The sequence below is a fragment of the Hippopotamus amphibius genome, chromosome 3, assembly GCF_030028045.1.
Source record: "Hippopotamus amphibius kiboko isolate mHipAmp2 chromosome 3, mHipAmp2.hap2, whole genome shotgun sequence".
Classification (NCBI taxonomy): domain Eukaryota; kingdom Metazoa; phylum Chordata; class Mammalia; order Artiodactyla; family Hippopotamidae; genus Hippopotamus; species Hippopotamus amphibius.
The window spans coordinates 105,024,145-105,043,948 of NC_080188.1; the positions used below are offsets into that span (position 1 = coordinate 105,024,145).

The 19,804-nt window shown below is 37.5% G+C and overlaps 1 protein-coding gene and 1 pseudogene across 1 annotated transcript; both read right to left on the reverse strand.

Annotated features, from left to right (window-relative positions):
* Positions 1-9,526: 9,526 nt before the first annotated feature.
* On the reverse strand, positions 9,527-10,564 carry LOC130848509 (heat shock factor-binding protein 1-like). The gene is made up of 2 exons (XM_057726991.1): positions 10,560-10,564; positions 9,527-9,782 (listed from the first exon to the last, which is right to left on the reverse strand). Exons 1-2 carry the CDS (start codon positions 10,562-10,564, stop codon positions 9,527-9,529), a joined length of 261 nt encoding a protein of 86 aa, XP_057582974.1.
* Positions 10,565-10,630: 66 nt separating this feature from the next.
* On the reverse strand, positions 10,631-12,355 carry LOC130849818 (mortality factor 4-like protein 1; annotated as a pseudogene).
* Between the last annotated feature and the right edge of the window lie 7,449 nt (positions 12,356-19,804).

A 19,804-nucleotide genomic window follows, 5' to 3' on the forward strand; every position in this document is an offset into this window, starting at 1 on the left:
ACATTTAGAGGATCCTTGTGATTACATTAGTCCAAGGTGGATAATTTGGGCTAATATTCTTATCTTAAATAAATGACTAGTAACTATTCCATCTACTATCTTAATTACCCTGCTGTGTAAATGAATATACTTCTTTGGTTTAGGATATGCCATCATTTGGAACTCCTTATTCTGCTTACTACAAAGTCTTTTTAATATATATTTATTTGATGTCACTCAAGAGCTATTATATTTAAAAGATGAGGACACAATATATCACCACCTATAAAGTGAGTGAAAAACTTTTTATCAAAATGTGTATATAAAAGATCCTTTGTTGGACTACTGAAAGTATGTATAATTGAGTCTAACACAGGACCACTGGCTTGCCAACCAAACTGTGATCCACAGCCCCAGACCTGAGGCTTCAACAACACCTCAGAGCTTGTTAGAAATGCAGTCCCAGGGTCCTCTAGAGACCTGAAGAATCATAATTTGCATTTGAATCACAAACCTTGGTGATTTGTGTACACAATAAACTTATAGAAAGTTTGGCCTAAAATAGGTTTTCTTACCATCTCACTGTTGGCATTTGGGGCAGGAAAATTACTTGTATTGGGTGCTGTGTTGTGGTATATAGAGGATTAGTCATATACCTTTAGACATTGCCAAATATCCCCAGGGGTAAAATCAATTCTGGTTGGGAATCACTGCCCAGAGTTTGAGAACTAGAAGTATGCTGACAAATTCCAATTAAGATTCCATCCCTTACTTGGTTTATACCTTTAATCCCTCTGAGTCCCATTTCTACAATGAAGAATGGACTTCACAAAAGTTCTGTCTCTTAGACCACACTGTTGCAAAAATTACATTTGACAGTCTCTATAATATGCTAAACTAGAGATATATAACCATATCTGTATATGTTGTTTATAGTTACAAATATTTTATAATGAGGGACTAAATGATAGCTCTTAACTTCTGATATAAGTAGGGAATCCTAATTGGCTTTGCAAAGCTATCATGAAACCAAGAAATTTTATATTAAAAGAGGAAAATTATCCTCCTTTTTTGAAGAGGGGAACAGTCATTTTTAGAGATTTCAGGGGTTGCACACCCACCACAAATCAAATCTTTGAAGAACCAAATGACCTACTCAAGAAAAATCTTCAATATTATACTTTCAAGAAAATTTGAACTCAGAAAGTTGATGAGTTGCAGGGAACCTTAGGGCTTTGTAAGCAGAAGAGTTAAAGGAGAAGGGGTAATAAAAATGGAAATCACCTAACTTATAATGCAGTCTCCTAGGACCAGAGAATCAGTAGAAAAAAAATCTCACTGGTCCAGAACAGTGTTTCCAAGGGAAATCATGTACTTGGAGGTTGGAGTAACAAGAGGAAAACACAGCTAATGAACTTACACAGGAAGCTCTAAATATTTCCTCTTCTGCCGTCCTGCATCCTGTGCAACTTTTGATTAGACAGGATGTGGTCATACTTTTGCAGTCCTAAATCTGGCTGGGAGACCAATGCTGGACCCCTTCCTATTTTCCTGTCTGTCTCTGGAGACAGAGTTTGGTCTACATCATCAATCACTGAGGGAGGAATTTTCACTTTCACAAGGAAACCTCCCATGCAGAGTTCCCAGGCAGGTGAGTCTGAAAGCTTCACAGACACTGCAGGAGAGGATCAGCGAGGATGGAAGCCAACAACTTGTACCTGAAAAGTCACATGAGGACCAATCCAGCATAGCCCAGATGCCAGAGATCACTGTGCTTGTTTGCTGGCTTTCCTAATAATGTATTTATCTATGATGCTGAAAAACTGAACATTCTACTTGTAAACTCAAGTGTCAAAGTTGATAATGAAATCTTGCTAGTGGAAGCCCAAGAGAGGAAGGAATGAGAGGCATAAACTGCTTCCAGTAAAAGTGGACCATGAGTCCAAGGATATTGTTAATTGACATGAGTAGGCAAATAAGGTATTACTTGTGGTGGGATATCCAGTGTAGTGAGGGTATTTTTTTTTTTAAGATAGGGCATATTAGATTATGTTTCCATAAATCTGAGAAAGATTTAGACCAAGGACTGTTTGCAAATACACCCTTGCAATAGCTGTGCGTAAATCATGCATATCACAGTATCTTCTCTCACACTGGGTACTCACATAAGAAATAAAACTTACATAGGTGAAACAATGCATGCTAGTGAAGTTTACTTTGCAAATATTTTATTACCTGTGAGGCTGAATATATTTGTGGATCTGTTAGCTATTCAGCGTTTATTGAAGAATGTCTCTACAAATCTTTTGTTTTTATAGTAGTGTCATGGCGTTGTTATTCCTTTTTTAAATTGAATTATTTGAAAGAATTTGTTTTATGTTTTACAAAAAAGCTGATTGTTTACCCTTTAGTTTTTTTTTAATATATGTATAGATATATTTGTGTGGATTGTATAAAAATGTATAAATTTTGTTGGTCAAATCTATCAGTCAGGCATATAGCATTCTCTTCATTGTTTTAAAAGAGAATTTGAGGTATAATTGACGTATAACAATATATGAGTTGCAGGTGTACAACATAATTATTCAGTATTTGTTTATATTGCTAATTGATCACCACAGAACACCTAGTTATCATCTGTCACCATAAAGAGTCATAATTTATTCCTTGTAATGAGAACTTTTAGGATCCACTCTGTCTTTGCAACTTTCAAATATACTACAAAGTATTATGAACTATAGTCGCCATGCTATACATTATATCCCATTCATTGCTTTTTTTATCTTTCTTACTGAAACAATTTAGTTGTAACTTTAATATCTTAATGTGTCAATCCTTGCTGTAAGCAAAAAAGGAAAGTGAGAGTTCTTTAGCATCCTTAGTACTAATAAATAACACTTTTTACATATTTACTTCTAGTTTAACATCTGTTATTACTTATTGTTCCTTTTAGCCTTCAGAGTAAATCTACTTCTCAAAATTGTATCACCTTTGGCCATGATTCTTTAACATTTGGGTAAACATCACCTTTATATTTCTATAAAGCATATTTGAATCCATCTATCTCTATATGAATATTATAATTTAGATACTGCTCCCTCCCCACATTTTATGTGTCCTTTTGTTATATTATTTTATTTCCAAGTCTTTGGCAATTTAATCTTGAATTAGTGACCCATGTTAGTATCATTAAATTCTTACTCTTTCATGTCTTTTTTATCAGTAAGTTGTAGGCTTTCATTCAATTTTGTTACCTACTGTTGTTCAGGAAAAAATATATTTCACCTAATTTCACTTTCACTGATTTTTTTTGTTCCATAAGTTCTTAGTTTCATTTAAAATCTCTTTCTAAACTGTGCACTTATACATATGCATATACTTTTCCACAAATGTATGAATACAATCCTGAATACATCATAAATGGTCTTTATATTTTAGTGATAAATGGTTGTTATGTTTAATGTTTTCTACATTTGTCCCCTTTTGTTTCTTTCTCAAAAATACCTCAAGCACTTGCTTCCAGTCAACTAGTTTAATGCCGGTTCATTATTTAAATGTCTGTATGATATTCCATGGTGTGCCTGTGTGACTCACACATTTGGTGGCCTATAACATTATTTACCAATAAACGTCTATTATATCATTGCTATGTAAATATTTTGGAATTGTTAATGTAAAACTATGTTTCTCAACCAAGAATAATTGTCTCTTCCAGGAGACATTGAGTGATATCCGTAGACAATTTTCCCTGTCACACTGATGAAGGGTAGGTGTTGAGCTAGGCTGATTCTGAACATTGTATAATGTACAAGACAGACCCCACCGCAGAGGGTGATCTCGCAGAGAATATCCAATAGTGCAGATGGAGGTACCCTGACTTAAAGAGTATCTGTGTTTCTATCTTCAGTAGCTGTGTTAGTTGGTTTCCCCAATGTTCCCCACTTCACATTTCTGACAGGCAAATTATAGAGTTACCCTTAAGCATTTAACACATGCTTAAAAGTTTCAACCCCAATCAACATTGTTTCCCTAGGCTGAAGACTGTGACTGAGATTTCTTCTTTTTTTAAAAAAACTATTACTCACTTTGAGTAAAGATTCATATATTTGATTGACATGTCATTTTCTCTTACTATCTTATTTTATGCCTATTTCTCAACAGCTGCATTTTCAATGATTTTTACAAATTATTGTTCTGCAATTGACTTTCGGTTGTATATTTTTGACCATAAAAGTCCTAAATTTTAGAGTTAAATTTGTCTTTCTTCTTACTTCTGATTTTATCACCTTAATTTTGATAGTTTTCCCACCTGTAGATTTTATGTGTAGTTTTTTATACACTCATCTAAAATAGTTCAATTTTCCACTGCGTTCTTTAGTCCCTGTTTTAGAAATATTTAGATAAAGAACCACATCATTTCTTTCCAGATAGATGGCAATTTATTCCATCTTTTATTCAATAATCCAGCCTTTTCCAACCAAATTGAAATACAACCTTCCTATAGGGTAGTGTTCATATCTAAGGGGAACTAATTCCTAATCATTCAACAAATATTAACAACACATCTGCTATGTACCAGAAAATTCTAGGTACATTATATGTCATATTATCTTGAGTCAAGGTCTTTCCTAAATTAATTACTAATCCATGTTGTAATTGTTCAATTACTGGTATTGATTATGTTTCACTCAGTTTTTGATATTGCATTCAGTTTTGCTTAATGCAATTATATGAAATTACCCTTTTAAGTGGTTTCATGCTTTTTGTCATACTTTTTATTTCATAATTTCTCATTTTCTTAAGTCTTCTTTTTAAATAAATGCATGTATTTCAGACAACTTTGAAAAAATAAGAAGTGAATGAGGCAGTTGACATCTCTGTTGATTGGGATCTTGCATTATAATGGCAAAGTCACAGTAGAGTGAAATAAATCACAGTGTCCTCAGTCTTAAATCATGTGATTAAACTTATCCAGAATAAGAGAATAAATCATCATGACCTGTTCAGGCTTTATAGAGTATCATCTGGAAAGGCCTTCACATGGACAAAGACCAGAGCTAGAATTAAACTGTGCCCATTGGATCTATAAAAAAAAAAGCAAAAATATTAAACCCAAGAATAACAAAAAAAATATATACCACATAAGAAGACAGAGGCAGGGCTTGCTTTATTCACTATCATACCACAAAATTATTGGTCCAATAATGTGGAAAAGACCCAGGACAAACAAGTCTACTACTGCTTCTTATAACACGTATCCAATGTTTGTAGTATTTTGTATATTACCATTTCTGAATTGTTAGTTTACTCTGTTTGCTTATTTTTCTCTTGGAATATTAAATCATTACATTTTTTCACATCATATAGATATCACTGTTCCTGTCCTTGGGAAAAAAAAAAAAGGTATTTTTCTTCATGACTTTTCTTGGGCATCAAAGAGATGAAGCTGAAGTTGAAATGTTGCCAAACCAGGGAAGATTTTTCATCACATTGTTTCAGGGCCATTTGAGATTTTTAATAACACCTTGTTTGCAGGCTTTGCCTGAACACTCAGCCCCAAATAACGCCTCCTAGTACTCTCTCCTTGATACCTGTCTTTGTTTTCTTCATAGGATCTGTCACCATATTATATAACATATTTATTTGTATATCATCTTTCACCATCCTTGGATTGAGGGAGATTTGTTTTTCAGCACTCTCTATTTATTCCCTATATGTGCTAGGAGCATGGTGGCTCTCAATATATATTTCTCAAATGCATGAAAGAATTTCTCATAAAAATGTAAATACATGAACTGTTTGGAAATATGATGCGAATGGGACAAAGAATTCTAGTTAGAGGTGATATGGTGTATACGCTCAAGGAAAATTTGTCTATATACCACATATTAACATCAATTTCTTGCCAGAAAAATAGAAATTAGAGTATTTCAGCTATGTGAGTTATAACTGTTTTAGTGAAAATTAGTCATGTCGCTTTCTTTTTCCCCCAATAGTCAGGTCCACCTCATGGAACCAGGGAACATTACACAAATATCAAAATTTCTTCTTCTGGCACTTTCAGAGGAACCAGAACTGCAGTCCCTCATATTTGGACTTTTCTTCTCCATGTAACTGATCACTGTGTTTAGAAAACTTCTCATCATCCTGGCTGTCATCTCAGACCCCCACCTCCACACACCCATGTACATTTTTCTCTCCAACTTATCCTTTGTAGACATCTGTTTCACCTCCACAACCATACCAAAGATGTTGCAGGATATTCAGACCCAGAACAAAGTCATAACATATGAAGGCTGCATCATCCAGATGTATTTTTACATACTCTTTATAGCATTAAATGATTTTCTCCTGGCTGTGATGGCCTATGACTGCTTTGTGGCCATCTGTCACCCCCTGCACTACTGGGGCACCTTGAACCCCTGGCTCTGAGTATGTCTGGTTCTGATATCCTGGATGATAGGTGCTCTGTATTCCTTGTTACACAGCTTAATCGTGTTGCAATTGTGCTTCTGCTCAGACTTGGAAATCCCCCACTTTTTCTGTGAAACCAAACAGCTGGTCCAACTTGCCTGTTCGGACACCTTTCTCAGTAACATGGTGATGTATTTTGGAGCTGGACTTCTGGATGGTGGTCCGCTGGCTGGTATCCTTTACTCTTACTCTAAGATAGTATCCTGTATATATGGAATCTCATCATCTGAAGGGAAGTATAAAGCATTTTCCACCTGTGCATCTCACCTCTTTGTTGTCTTTTTATTTTATTGTACAAGCCTAGGAGTGTAACTTAGCTCTGCTGCTACCCATGGCTCACACTCAAGTGCAACAGCCTTGGTGATGTACACTGTGGTCACACCCATGCTAAACCCTTTCATCTACAGTCTGAGAAACAGACATAAAGAGGACTCTGAAAAGATTCTTTGGGATGGAGTCTATTAAAGGGCCATTTGATCATAGTGCATTGCTGGAGGCTGCCTGGAGGGCTCTGTTAAGAGGGACTGGGATGCCCCCAGGTGCCAGAAAGATGTGAGCTGCTCCCATAACCTGGGGAAATAGGCTAATTGTCACTCAGCCTCAGCTCTTCCCCTGGTACCGGCTTTCCAGCAGCTTCTTCAGTGTCGAGACCCAATTTAAACCCTCCAGCCTGGATGGAACTGAAACGGAGCAGGACTCCATAGTCCTTGCCTCCCACCATGTCCTCAGCCTGCCTTTTGTCTGTGGAAAAACCATAGCCAAAGTATAAGTTTAATCAGAGAGGTGAGAAAATGCAGAAACAAAGGAAAACAATCAAAGGAGACCAAATAATAATAGTTTAGTCATTAAGCATAATCAAGGACATTTAGTTCTTCCTCAATGTCTACAGATAATATTCTGAGCCATATCCTGTGAGCTGTCTTGTAGATACTGAAATTCCCACCAGGTGTAAGAAGTTAACTCCATGATGGCCAGGCTGTAGCCATGACATAAGCTGCCACAATTCTTAGAACTGGCCTCAAAGAAATGGGAACAAACCAGCCCTGCAACTGTACCTAAAACAATCAAGATGCCACTGGTCAGACCGCTGATGACCAATTTCAAGATGCCTGTCAGAGCTGACTGTATTGTTTCTGCATGTAGCCTGCTCTTTCTATCTGTAAAACTCTTGCTCCCGATTGCCAGGGGATGGGGGCAGTGGGCCTTTGGACAGGAATCTACCCTCCCCTCCCAGGTTGCTGGCCTCCAAAATAAAGCAAACTTTCCTTTCCACCAAAAAAAAGGCCGTTTGTCCTGGGGCTGAAGAAATGCACATGATAGCAGGGCTCAAAGCCTCAGAGCCAGATATTCTGACTCTTTTATCATATTTTGGAAGAAGCACTTGCTCCTTCAATTTATTGCCTGGCATTTCCATTTCTTTGATTTCAACTTCTCTATAAATTTTAAGGAAATCACTTTATTAACTTTTCTGCCTCCTGTCATCTACTTTTTTTCCATTGCCTTTTTTTTTTTTTAATTTCAGGCACCTTTATTCATGGCAGGTATTTTTGGTCAGGGGAGCTTCCTCTGAAATCTTTCAGTTACTTAAGGAAGCCAGCTCCTATGTCTCGACTATCCACTTACCAACTCCCAGGCTTGGAAGCATCCTGCACATGGTTCTGTCCAGTCCCAGAGTCCAGCTCTGGGCTTTCAAGGCTACACCTTGCAGCACAACCTACCAGTCCAGTGAGGGAGTTTCTGCAGCTCAGTGATAACAGTGGGGGATTTGTTTTATCCCAGAAGAAATTGATTCCTTTGTGTTCCCCATATAATTTATAAACAGAACAAATTATTCCTTAATATTATTATATATTTGCAATACAAACAATTAAGACTGGTGACATTGGAAACTTTAAAAAAAAACTCATACTGCGTTGACTACGGGTTTCCCTCTCCAAAGCACTGTTTCATTCCTCAACTTCTCCCATCTTCTCTGTACAAGACCATCCTGCTGTGCCAGGTGCAGGGTCTCTTTCCCAGCGACACTGCCTCTGGGCTCAGCACTCCTGACGCTGCAAGGCTGAGCCGCAGGAGTTACTGTCCCTGTCTCCCACCATTGATAAGAAAGCCACTACTCCACTCGAATTTAGGTAAGAAACAGTTAAAAGAAACAGTATATTTTAACAACTCAAGCCTACAAGTCATTTATCATCTTCTAGCCAAAGCAACCAGCATGGACATAACATGGTCTGTTTTCCTTTTCTGTTTTTTTTTTCCCCCAGCCAGTAGCTCAAAAGATGAAGTAACTGAGTTGTAAAATCCTGCCAGATTTCCTATGGTAACTACTGTAGATGGACAACGTAAGGTCCTACTGAAGTATTCAAATCTCATGCAAAACTTTAACTGCTGAAAGCCTCATCACATCAGGCAACTCTGTCATTTTATGTATTTAAAAATTCTAACACTAAAGTGGCAGTGGTCATTCTCTGTTACTGTAGCATCTGACCTGGGGGACTCAGACATAAGATCGTGGTTCCATTCCAAGTCTTTGTGACAAAGTAGTGTCATATATTTCCGAATACACAATTTTAAATGTTTTTAACCACTTGGAAAGTATCACCGACACATTATTTGGTGTTCACTCAACAGTCACTCTGAGAATCAAAGAACCTTAACTATAAATGCCTTACTTCATAAAATCTAATTATAACCAAGGATCTACCCTATGTCTAATAAAAAAAAAATACATAGCAACTTTTATCAAACAGCAACTACTACAAAGTCAATGATAGAAAAAAAATAACCTCACAAAAATACACTAAAAAATTTGACATTTGCATGCAGGAACTGCCAAAGTTTTAGTGTTTAATAGCACAACTGACCAAGGTCGAAGATGTGACGTTACCATGTCCAGGAAACATGGGGGGCATGGGAGGCAAATCACTCTATAAATTAACTCTATCGGCCATGGTAAGAAGAATGCACTCTTGATAATATAAAACCTGCTTACACATAGTAGTTAGTTGCAAAAAGCCACTGTCTCCTCTTGGCTTGCAAAAAGGGTGTTGCAGAGTCCAGTGCAGAGGAGCAGCCTTCAACTCTTCTGTGTGGCAGGAATCTTGTTTTCCCCATCCAGTTCTTCCACCCCGGCCTGTGTCATGAGGTCTGTGATGTTTTTCTCCAGGACATCAATGCAACTGCTCATGTCATCAATTCTTCTGATGATCTGGTCGGATATGGTCTGAAATTTATCTTGCATCTGTTGCAGGAGTGCCTGCACCACCAAGGTGAGGTCCTGCACGGTCTTGGGGTCAGTCTCAGCCACCTCCCTTGTTCCCAGCTTGGTGGTGCTGTCTTAGACCATCACCTACACTTCCGTTTCTCCGCGCAGATGCCCCCTCCATTGTCATTTCTATACTTTTCCAAATTGATTCACAACCTTAAGAGAAATGTATGGAAATTCCCATTCACCTTAGGGGACTTTGTTGATTTTTCTAAGAATAATTTCTCCTGAAATTAAATATTTTATACTGAGTAATTTTCCTTTCATTTCTTTGAAATTTAAAGAAAAACATTATTGAAGATCTAAAAAACAATTTCTAAATATTGACTTTTCCTGAAAACTGCAGCTACACAATGCGTTGTGTCTATCATGTTAAAATGTTCATTAGGTACCATGAAAAAAGCCACCATTCTTCAACAATATGAGCACAGATAAAATGCCTAAGGAATAACATGGATAACTTGTAAATGATGGGCTTTTTACTTTAAGCACCATAAAAAAGTGGGGAGCACAAATGAATGTGTTCAGTTATACATACTGAATTAACCTTTGGGACTAGGAATTAGAGCATTTTGTCATACAGCATTAACACACATTACAAAAGTGCCTCATGTCAAAGGAGTAGAACGGCTCGCATTCAAAAATACCTTCGTCAACTAAGCAACAAAACATTCTACAGTATGTCTCTTTGTCATCCATTATTGAATATACAGGTAGCATCTTCAAATGAAAAAAAAAAAAGAAAAGAAAGGAAAAAAGAGCTGTAACCCCTTTTATTTTCTCTGTTTAAAATCATACAGAAAAAAAAAATCAATTGTGTTATACACTAACATTTCCAAAATACCTCATTTGTACAAGAGAAGGACAAAGAAACAAAAATATGTTTACAGAGATCCAAACACGTGAGTAAGCAGCTCACACAGCTTTCTGATGATACTCAGGAGGAGCCACTTCCTAATTGCTGGCTCTAAACAAAGTTGCAGAGTTCTTTGCCAGGTATTTTAGGAAATTGTGAAGATAATTAAATAATAAAGCAAGGCTCTTCCCCTCCAGAGGGGTATAGGCCAACATTGTTCTAATTCATACAAATAATTTCAGTAGATGTGGTGCTCCATTCACCTGGGGCATAGTATTGGGAAAATTAATAGTCTTCTTCAGGCTTCAGAGGCAAGGATAGGCCTTTGACCAAACAAAGACCCTGAAAATAGCTGCATACTGAATTGCTAGACTATGTGCAGGTCAGCAGAAATGGTGCTAGCAAGTCTTGGGAACCAACAGATAAGGAAGGGAGTAAGTCATGAAGTTTCCTAGGCCTTGGGAATCTGGCCAGTTCCTGGGGATCAGAGAACATTCTGAGACTTAACAACTGAAGTACCAAAGCGTTTATGATAATAGCCAGAGCTGCACATGTGCAGGTAAGCTGATGACTATCAGCTTGCAGCTTGGCAAGGACATTGAGCAGCACTCTGAAGTCTCACCTGTGGGGTGGCTCACTGCTAGGACCTTCAGATTGCTGTTTCAGGGACATCCTAACATTGCTTGGATCTGGATATAGGTGTTTCCCCAATTGGTAATGTGTGCACTTTTATCCCTCTATATATTGCTTGTTCTCCCACATTGGTGATGCCAATTTTCCTAGGTTGGTGATGTTGCTTATTTTTTCCCAATTTGGTAATGTATATACATTTATTTATCTCTCTCTTTCTTTCTCTCTCTCTGTGTATAAAGACGTGTGTGTGTGTGTGTGTGTGTGTATTACTTGTCCTTATATTGTAACTTACTACTAATATAATAAATTTCCATATTTCTTGCTTATTAAAGTGTGGAGTGGTAATTCTGCTGGTGAATCCTTTGAACCCGAAGCTGAAAGCAGGTCTTTCAGCAAAACACATGGGCGCATCAGGGTGGTCTGTGAGGACTTCAGCATTCTGTGGTCTCTCAAATATGTAAAGTAACTGAGTGCCCACCTTTACCTTGGAATATTCCTTCATCCCTGCCACAACTTCACTAACAGCTTACTCCTTATTATCTGTGTTCCCTTGAGATTTCTTGTAATTTGCATAATACTCTAGAATGGAATCCACATTCATCTTGACAGGAAGATAAAAGAGCTGTTTTTGCTGGGTAATTAAGTCCTAGTCATCAACAAGCCATGGTTTTAGTTCTCCATGAATCTTTAACTGCAACTCTGTTCATGAATGTCTCCACATTTTCAACAGTAGGATCTACTGGGGCCCTTTTCTTGTGAGAATGCTGAGGTGTCTCAGTGGTGCTGCCACATCTCCATTTCCAGGTGTTTTCTGTTCTTTTTTGTTTTCACTTCAACACTTTTTTGTTGCAGACCAGAAATCTTCCTTCCAAGGGCAGGCCCTCTCATCTTCCGCACTGCATGTGCTCCTGATTGGATTTCTGAAGTCTTCCTTGTTTCTGCATATTGGTGTCCAGGTATTTGAGTACTCTGCTTTCAGTAACCCAGTCATCCCAATTTTGATTGCAGCCCCTTCAGTGTATAAAGTATCCCATGTTTTTACCCTTTATAGCAATCTTTACATACTTTGCTTCACAAAGAAGAGGCCCATGAAAGCACAGCACTCACTCACCCTCCTGGAATTCAGGCTTCAGGTCCTGCTTCAGTGCCATTTATAAGTAACTCACAGCCACCTCCTCTTTCTCCCACCACCTTCAATTACCACTGCCTACTCTCTACCCCACCCAACTCTTCCTTTCACTTTACTGAAAGAGCAATCATGAGATGTGCCTCTCCTATGGAAAAAGAAAAAAGAAGAAAACTAACTTGGCAACCAGAGCCAATTACATAATTTCTTAGGAGACAAATATGAAACCACAGTTTATCACTTTTTTGTTCATCATTTCTTTGACTATCACTACAATAATTGCTCGTTCTGAAAATGGAAACATTAGTAGATAGTGTGTTTCATAATAGGTCATGTGGTTTTACTCCCTCCTAGTATACTGCTCTATTTAGCTCAGTGTCCGCATTGCCTACAAGAGTCACTGGCAAAACTGAGCATCACATGCATATTTCCAATTGTCATCTATGTGAAACACGAATTTCAATAAAGAGTTTGACATAATAAGGCCTAGAGTCAGAGATGACCTTAAGTGTGATGAATCAAAAATGTATGTCAGATTATTACTAAACAGACTATTTCTTTTGTGTTATACATTTAATTAATGGTGTATGTAAGATCAGTGTCTCTGTCAAGGGGATTATCAAAAAGGTAGAGGATTATTTATTGTAATTGTATTTTCTAATTAATTAACTTTATGCTTCTGCTTGAAAATTTTCATTGTTGTCTATGAATATGCTGCCTTTCATTGCTCTAAATGAAATTCCTTGCCCCATCTAAATTTTGTCATAAGCACTGAAAGGGTATGGAATGAATAATTTGTATATATATATATATATATATATATGTGTGTGTGTGTGTGTGTGTGTGTGTATCTCCAAAGTATGGATCACTAGAGAGCTTAAATTCCTGTTCAGTCCTGTGATTCACAGTCACAAATTTTGCAGAAACAAGGATATGCTTTCAACCCCTCATGCTTACCTAGAAGAAAATCTCAATGGAATCATTTTTATAACCATTACATGAATGCAATCCCTATCAAATTACCAGTGACATTTTTACAGAACTAGAACAAAAAAATCCTAAAATTTGTATGGAGACAAAAAAGACCCTGAATAGCTAAAGCAATCTTGAGGAGAATAAAAATGAAGCTGGAGGAATCAGACTCCCTGACTTCAGACTATACTACAAAGCTACAGTGATCAAGACAGTATGGTACTGACACAAAGACAGAAATATAGATAATTGGAACAGGATAGAAAGCCCAAAATAAACTATGCTCAACTAACCTATGGCAAAGGAGGCAAGGATATACAATGGAGAAAAGGCAGCCTCTTCAATAAGTGGTGCTGGGAAAACTGGACAGTTACATGGAAAAGAATGAAATTAGAACACTTCCTAACACCATACACAAAAATAAACTCCAAATGGATTAAAGACCTAAATGTAAGGACAGACACTATAAAACTTTTAGAGGAAAACATAGGAAGAATACTCTTCAATATAAATTGCAGCAAGATCTTTTTTGATCCACCTCCTAGAATAATGGAAATAAAAACAAAAATAAATAAGTGGGACCTAATGAAATTTCAAAGCTTCTGCACAGCAAAAAAAAACTATAAACAAGATGAAAAGACAACCCTCAGAATGGGAGAAAATATTTGCAAATGAATCAACAGACAAAGGATTAATCTCCAAACTATATCATCAGTTCATGCAACTCAATATCAAAAAACAAGCAATCCAATCAAAAAATGGGCAGAAGACCTAAATAGACATTTCTCTAAAGAAGACATACAGATGGCCAAGAGGCACATGAAAAGCTGCTCAATGTCACTAATTATTAGAGAAATGCAAATTAAAATGACAATGAGGTATCACCTCACACAGGTTAGAATGGGCATCATCAGAAAATCTACAAACAGTAAATGCTGGAGAGGGTGTGGAGGAAAGGGAACCCTCTTGCACTGTTGGTGGGAATGTAAACTGATACAGCCATGTCAGAGAACAGTATGGAAGTTCCTCGCAAAACTAAAAATAGAACTACCATATGACCCAGCAATCCCACTGCTGGGCATATACCCAGAGAACACCATAATTCAAAAAGACACATGCACTCCAATGTTCATGGCAGCACTATTTACAATAGCCAGGACATGGAAGCAAGCTAAATGTCCATCAACAGATGAATGGATAAAGAATATGTGGCACAGAGAAAGACACTGGAGCTCACCAAAAAAGACACCCCATATCCAGAGACAAAAGAGAAGCCAAAATGAGATGGTAGGAGGGGCCCAATTGCATTAAAATCAAATCCCATAAATGCTGGGTGGGTGACTCACAAACTGGAGAACAGTTATACTGCACAAGTCCACCCACTAAAGTGAGGGTTCTGAGCCCCACATCAGGCTTCCCAACCTGGGAGTTCAGCAACGGGAGAAGGAATCCCCAGAGAATCAGACTTTGAAAGCCAGTGGGATTTGATTGCAGGACCTACACAAGACTGGGGGAAACAGACACTCCACTCTTGGAGGGCACAGTAAAACTGTGCTCAGCAGGACTGAGGGGGAAGGAGCAGTGACTCCATAAGAGACTGAACCAGACCTGCCTGCTGGTGTTGGAGGGTTGCCTGCAGAGGTGGGGGGCAGCTGCAGCTCACTGAGGTGATAGGGGCACAGGCAGCAGGCGATCTAGGACATGCTCATTGGTGTGAGACCTCCCAGAGTCTGCCATCAGCACCACCAAAGAGCCTGTAAGCTCCAGTGCTATGTAGCCTCAGGCCAAACAACAAACAAGGTGGGAACATAGACCCACCCATTAGCAGACAAGCAGATTAAAGTTTTACTGAGCTCCACTCAAATCAGATTAAAGTCTTACTGAGCTCCGTCCACCCAGCACTACCCACCTTTAGTTCCTCTCATCAGGAAGCACCCATGAGCCTCCTAGATAGTTTTCTACACAAGAGGACAGACAGCAGTATCAAGCAGTATCAACAGTATTTCATCTTGTGGAATTGAAAGCCACAGACACAGAAAGATAGAGAAAATGAAAAAGCAGAGGACTTTGTACCAGATGAAGGGACAGGATAAAACCCCAGGAAAACAACTAAATGAAGAGGAGATAGGCACCCTTCCAGAAAAAAGAATTCAGAATAATGATGGTGAAGATGATCCAGGACTTTGAAAAAAGACTGGATGCAAAGATTGAAAAGATTACCAAAGACTTAGAAGAATTATAGAACCAACAAAAAGAGAGATGCAACACAATAACTGAAGTGAAAAATACACTACAAGGAACCAATAGCAGATTAACTGAGGCAGAAGGATGAATAAGTGACCTGGAAGACAGAATGGTGATAATCACTGATGTGGAAAAGTATAAAGAAAAAAGAATGAAAAGAACTGAAGACAGCCTAAGAGACCTCTGGGACAGTGTTAAATGCACCAACATTTGCATTATAGGGGTCCCAGGAGGAGAACATAGAGAGAAAGGACCTGAGAAAATATTGGAAGAGATTATAGTTGAAAACTTCCCTAACATGGGAAAGGAAATAGCTACCCAAATCCAGGAAGCACAAAGAGTCCCAGGCAGGATAAACTCAAGGAGAAACATGCCAAGACATAGAGTAGTCAAATTGACAAAAATTAAAGACAGAGAGAAGTTGTTAATAGCAAAAAGGGAAAAATGACAAATAACACAAGGAAACTCCCATCAGGTTAACAGCTGATTTCTCAGCAGAAACTCTCCAAGCCAGAAGGGAGTGGCATGATATATTTCAAGTGATGAAAGGGAAGAACCTACAACCAAGAATACTCGACCAGCAAGGGTCTCATTCAGATTCAAAGGAGAACTCAAATGCTTTACAGAGAAGCAACAGTTAAGAGAATTCAGCACCACCAAACCAGCCCTACAACAAATGCTAAAGGAACTTCTCTAAGCAGGAAACATAAGAGAGGAAAAGGACCTACATAAACAAAAACAAAACAATTAAGATAACGGTAATAGGAACATACATCTCGATAATTACCTTGAATGTAAATGGACTAAATGCTCTAACCAAAAGACACAGACTGGCTGAATGGATACAAAAACAAGACCCATATATATGCCTTCTACAAGAGACTCACTTCAGACCTAGGGACACATACAGACTGAAAGTGAGGGGATGGAAAAATATATTCCATGCAAATGGAAATCAAAAGAAAGCTGGAGTAGCAATACTCATATCAGATAAAATAGACTTTAAAATAAAAAATGTTACAAGAGACAAGAAAGGACACTACATAAAGATCAAGGGATCAATCCAAGAAGAAGAGATAACAATTATAAATATATATGCACCCAATACAGGAGCACCTCAATACATAAGGCAAATGCTAGCAACTGTGAAAGAGGAAACTCAAGGCAGTAATAGAGACACAGATGTAGAGAACAAACATATGGACATCAAGTGGGTAAAGTAGGGAGGGTTGGGGGGGAATGAATTGAGAGTTTGGGATACGTAATTGTACACTCTAAATATATGCTGTTTATTGTCTGTAAACTATATCTCAATTAAAAAAAAGATGTGGCACATGTATACAATGGAATATTACATTGCCATAAAAAGGAATGAGATTGAGACATTTGTAAAACATGGATGGACATAGAGAATGTCATATAGAATGAAATGAGTCAGAAAGAGAAAAACAAATGTCATATATTAACACAAATATGTGGATTATAGAGAAAAGTACAAATCAATCAGTTTGCCAAGCAGAAGTAGGGACACGAATGTAGAGAAAAAAACATATGCACACCAAGTGGGGAAAGTGGGGGGTGAGGGTTTGGGGGGAATGAATAGGGAGATTGTGATGGCCATATATATATTACTAATAAGAAAAAAATTTCAAATTTTACACTTTAAATTAAAAACGTGAAAAAAAGCATTTCTGCAAACATTGACTAGATAATTCTAGAATTTACACAAAAAGAGAAACTAAGGGAGTTAGGGCAATTTTGAAAAAGAAGAATAAAGTAAGATTTACATAATCTGATTTCAAATTTGCCACAAAACTAAAATAATCAGGAAACTGTGCTGTTGGTGAAAAGATAGACATCTAGATCAGGAAAAGAACAGAGGCTTCATCAGTAGATTCACACAGTGTAGTCAAATAATTTTTTAAAATTTGCTAAGGAAAATCCATGAAGGAATCATTGTAATTTTTAATGACACTGAATATGTAGAATAACATTATGTCACAAAAAAAAATGACTCATTCTTTGCATCATATATGAAAGTTTTCTCAAAATAAGTCTTAGGCTTTAATATAAAACCTACTATAATAACATTTCTAGAAAAAATATAGGAAATACACTTTGGACTATGCATTAGTCACAAACTTTTGTGCAATACACAAAACTCATGAATCATAGCGGGAAAATGATAAATTGTACTTTATCACATTTAAAATCTGGTTCATGAAAGACACTTGAGATAAAGAGCAAACCACAGACTTACACAAAATATTTGCTAAACAGCTGTTATAAAGAACATTAATCCAGAATACATAAAGTACTCTGAAAATTCAACAATATGAAAAAAAAAAAAAAAGAAGATAAACAATAAATTGGGCATGAGTTTGAACAGACACTTCACCAGAGAAGATACACAAATAGCAACTAAGCCCATAAAAAATAATGTTCAACACAATTTGTGCTTAGGGATATACAACATTAAATCACAATGTGATCCCATAACATCTATTAGAATGGCTAGAGTTTTTAAAGTATAATAATAAATGGTAATTCAAAGTGCCTACAGTGATGTGGAGCAACTGGAACTCTCATGCATTCCTGGTAGGAAAGCAAAATGGTGCAGTCCCACTAGCAATCTCACTGTTATTTATCCAAGATAAAACAAACATGTCTACACAAAGACCTGTAAGACAGTATTTTATTTTTTATTTTTTATTTTTTATTATATTTTTTTATTTTTTGGGGGGTACACCAGGTTCAATCATCTGTTTCTATACACATATCCCCGTATTCCCTCCCTTCCTTGACACCCCCCTCCTCGAGTCTCCCCCACCCTCCCTGCCCCAGTCCTCTAAGGCATCTTCCTTCCTCGAGTTGGACTCCCTTTGTTATACAGCAACTTCCCACTAACTATTTTACAGTTGGTAGTATATATATGTCTGTGCTACTCTCTCGCTTCGTCTCAGTTTCCCCTTCCCCCCCACCCCCTCCCATACCTCGAGTTCTCCAGTCCATTCTCTGTATCTGCATCCTTGTTCTTGTCACTGAGTTCATCAGTACCATTTTTAGATTCTGTATATGTGAGTTAGTGTACAATATTTGTCTTTCTCTTTCTGACTTACTTCACTCTGTATGACAGATTGTAGTTCTATCCACCTCATGACCTATAGCTCCATCTCATCCCTTTTTATAGCTGAGTAATATTCCATTGTATATATATGCCACATCTTCTGTATCCATTCATTCGTTGATGGGCATTTAGGTTGCTTCCATGTCCTGGCTATTGTAAATAGTGCTGCAATAAACATTATGGTACAAGTTTCTTTTGGGATTATGGTTTTCTTTGGGTATATGCCCAGGAGTGGGATTACTGGATCATATGGTAGTTCTATTTGTAGTTTTTAAAGGAACCTCCAAATTGTTTTCCATAGTGGCTGTTCCAATTTACAGTCCCACCGACAGTGCAGGAGAGTTCCTTTTTCTCCACACCCTCTCCAACATTTGTGGTTTCCATATTTTATGATGATGGCCATTCTGACTGGTGTGAGGTGATACCTCATTGTAGCTTTGATTTTCATTTCTCTGATGATGAGTGATGTTGAGCATCTTTTCATGTGTTTGTTGGCCATCTGTATGTCTTCTTTGGAGAAATGTCTATTTAGGTCTTCTGCCCATTTGTGGATTGGGTTATTTGCTTTTTTGGTATTAAGCTGCATGAGCTGCTTGTATATTTGGGAGGTTAATCCTTTGTCCATTGTTTCATAGGCAATTATTTTTTCCCACTCTGAGGGTTGCCTTTTAGTTTTGTTTATGGTTTCTTTCACCGTGCAAAAGCTTTTAAGTTTCATGAGGTCCCATTTGTTTATTCTTGATTTTATTTCCATGATTCCAGGAGGTGGGTCCAAAAGGATCTTGCTTTGATGGATGTCATAGAGTGTTCTGCCTATGTTTTCCTCTAGGAGTTTGATAGTGTCTGGCCTTACATGTAGGTCTTTAATCCATTTGGAGTTGATTTTTGTGTATCGTGTTAGGAAGTGTTCTACTTTCATTCTTTTACATGTAGCTGTCCAATTTTCCCAGCACCCCTTATTGAAGAGGCTGTCTTTTTTCCATTGTATACTCGTGCCTCCTTTGTCAAAGATAAGGTGCCCATATGTGTTTGGGCTTACTTCTGAGTTCTCTATTCTATTCCATTGATCGTCCTTTCTATTTTTGTGCCAGTACCATATTGTCTTGATCACTATGGCCTTGTAGTATAGTT